An 839-nucleotide genomic window follows, 5' to 3' on the forward strand; every position below is an offset into this window, starting at 1 on the left:
AAGAGAGAAAAGGCCATCACACCAACCATTTTTTGTGCTGCTGTCTTTTTTACTTTGACATAACTGACACCAGAGGCCCCAAATAAGCCTTCAGCTGACATGATTGATGGAGGCTCTGACCTCCATGAACTGCTCTGTATGAACTTTCAAGAGGCCACATTGCCGAAAACATGATTTTTCTTACTGTTTTAAAATTCAAGTTCAAGTTGTTAAACAACACAAAGCTCCCTTTCTAGCCTACACAGACCATTTATTTGAGAAAAAGATGCAATAACAGGCTGCTCGGAAATTGATGTCACAACCATGAGTACATTAAAATAAATATCATCAATATTTAGTATTCAGCAACTTGGCCAATTCTGCTACTCAGTCTTTACATTGGCCATTTACATCTAGAAGTTACATGAGCATATAAAAAAGATTGTTTAATTGGGTGAAAATCTGACTTTGTACATACATGTACTCTATGGTTCCACAGAAGGTGTGTGTGACGGTACCATCATGGATCGACTCCTTACAGAGTCCAAAGTCTGTCAACTTCACATGACCTGAGATGAGAATGAAATGAGCACATCCAGAGGAGAACAGTCTTTATTGAACAGGCAGTGGTGCAAGTCTGAAGACTATCTGGAATAAAAGGACAGGTGTGTGTGTGTTTATTACCATTGTTACGGAGCATGATGTTCTCTGGCTTCAGATCTCTGTAGATAATGCCTTTCTGATGAAGGTGACCCAAGGCCATGGAAATCTCTGCCAGGTAAAAGCTAGAAGTAAATAAAATTATAAATAAATAAATAGAAATTAAAAATTGAAATGCTTTCACAATCCATTGATTTGTA

General features: G+C 37.8%; 1 protein-coding gene across 1 annotated transcript in view; it reads right to left on the minus strand.

The window, feature by feature from the left end:
• Nucleotides 1-457: 457 nt before the first annotated feature.
• LOC107578719 (ribosomal protein S6 kinase beta-1-like) overlaps nt 458-839 on the minus strand; it is a gene marked incomplete at its 3' end in the record, with an annotated part of 21,705 nt that continues 21,323 nt past the window's right edge. Inside the window, exons 3-4 of the mRNA XM_016264645.1 lie at nt 664-764; nt 458-548 (exon numbers count right to left, since the gene is read on the minus strand). Of these exons, the coding sequence (XP_016120131.1) occupies nt 458-548; nt 664-764 (192 nt within the window). The remainder of the gene's footprint in view (nt 549-663; nt 765-839) is intronic.

The sequence above is a fragment of the Sinocyclocheilus grahami genome, unplaced genomic scaffold (genome assembly GCF_001515645.1).
Source record: "Sinocyclocheilus grahami isolate Dianchi unplaced genomic scaffold, SAMN03320097.WGS_v1.1 scaffold11656.1, whole genome shotgun sequence".
Lineage (NCBI taxonomy): Eukaryota > Metazoa > Chordata > Actinopteri > Cypriniformes > Cyprinidae > Sinocyclocheilus > Sinocyclocheilus grahami.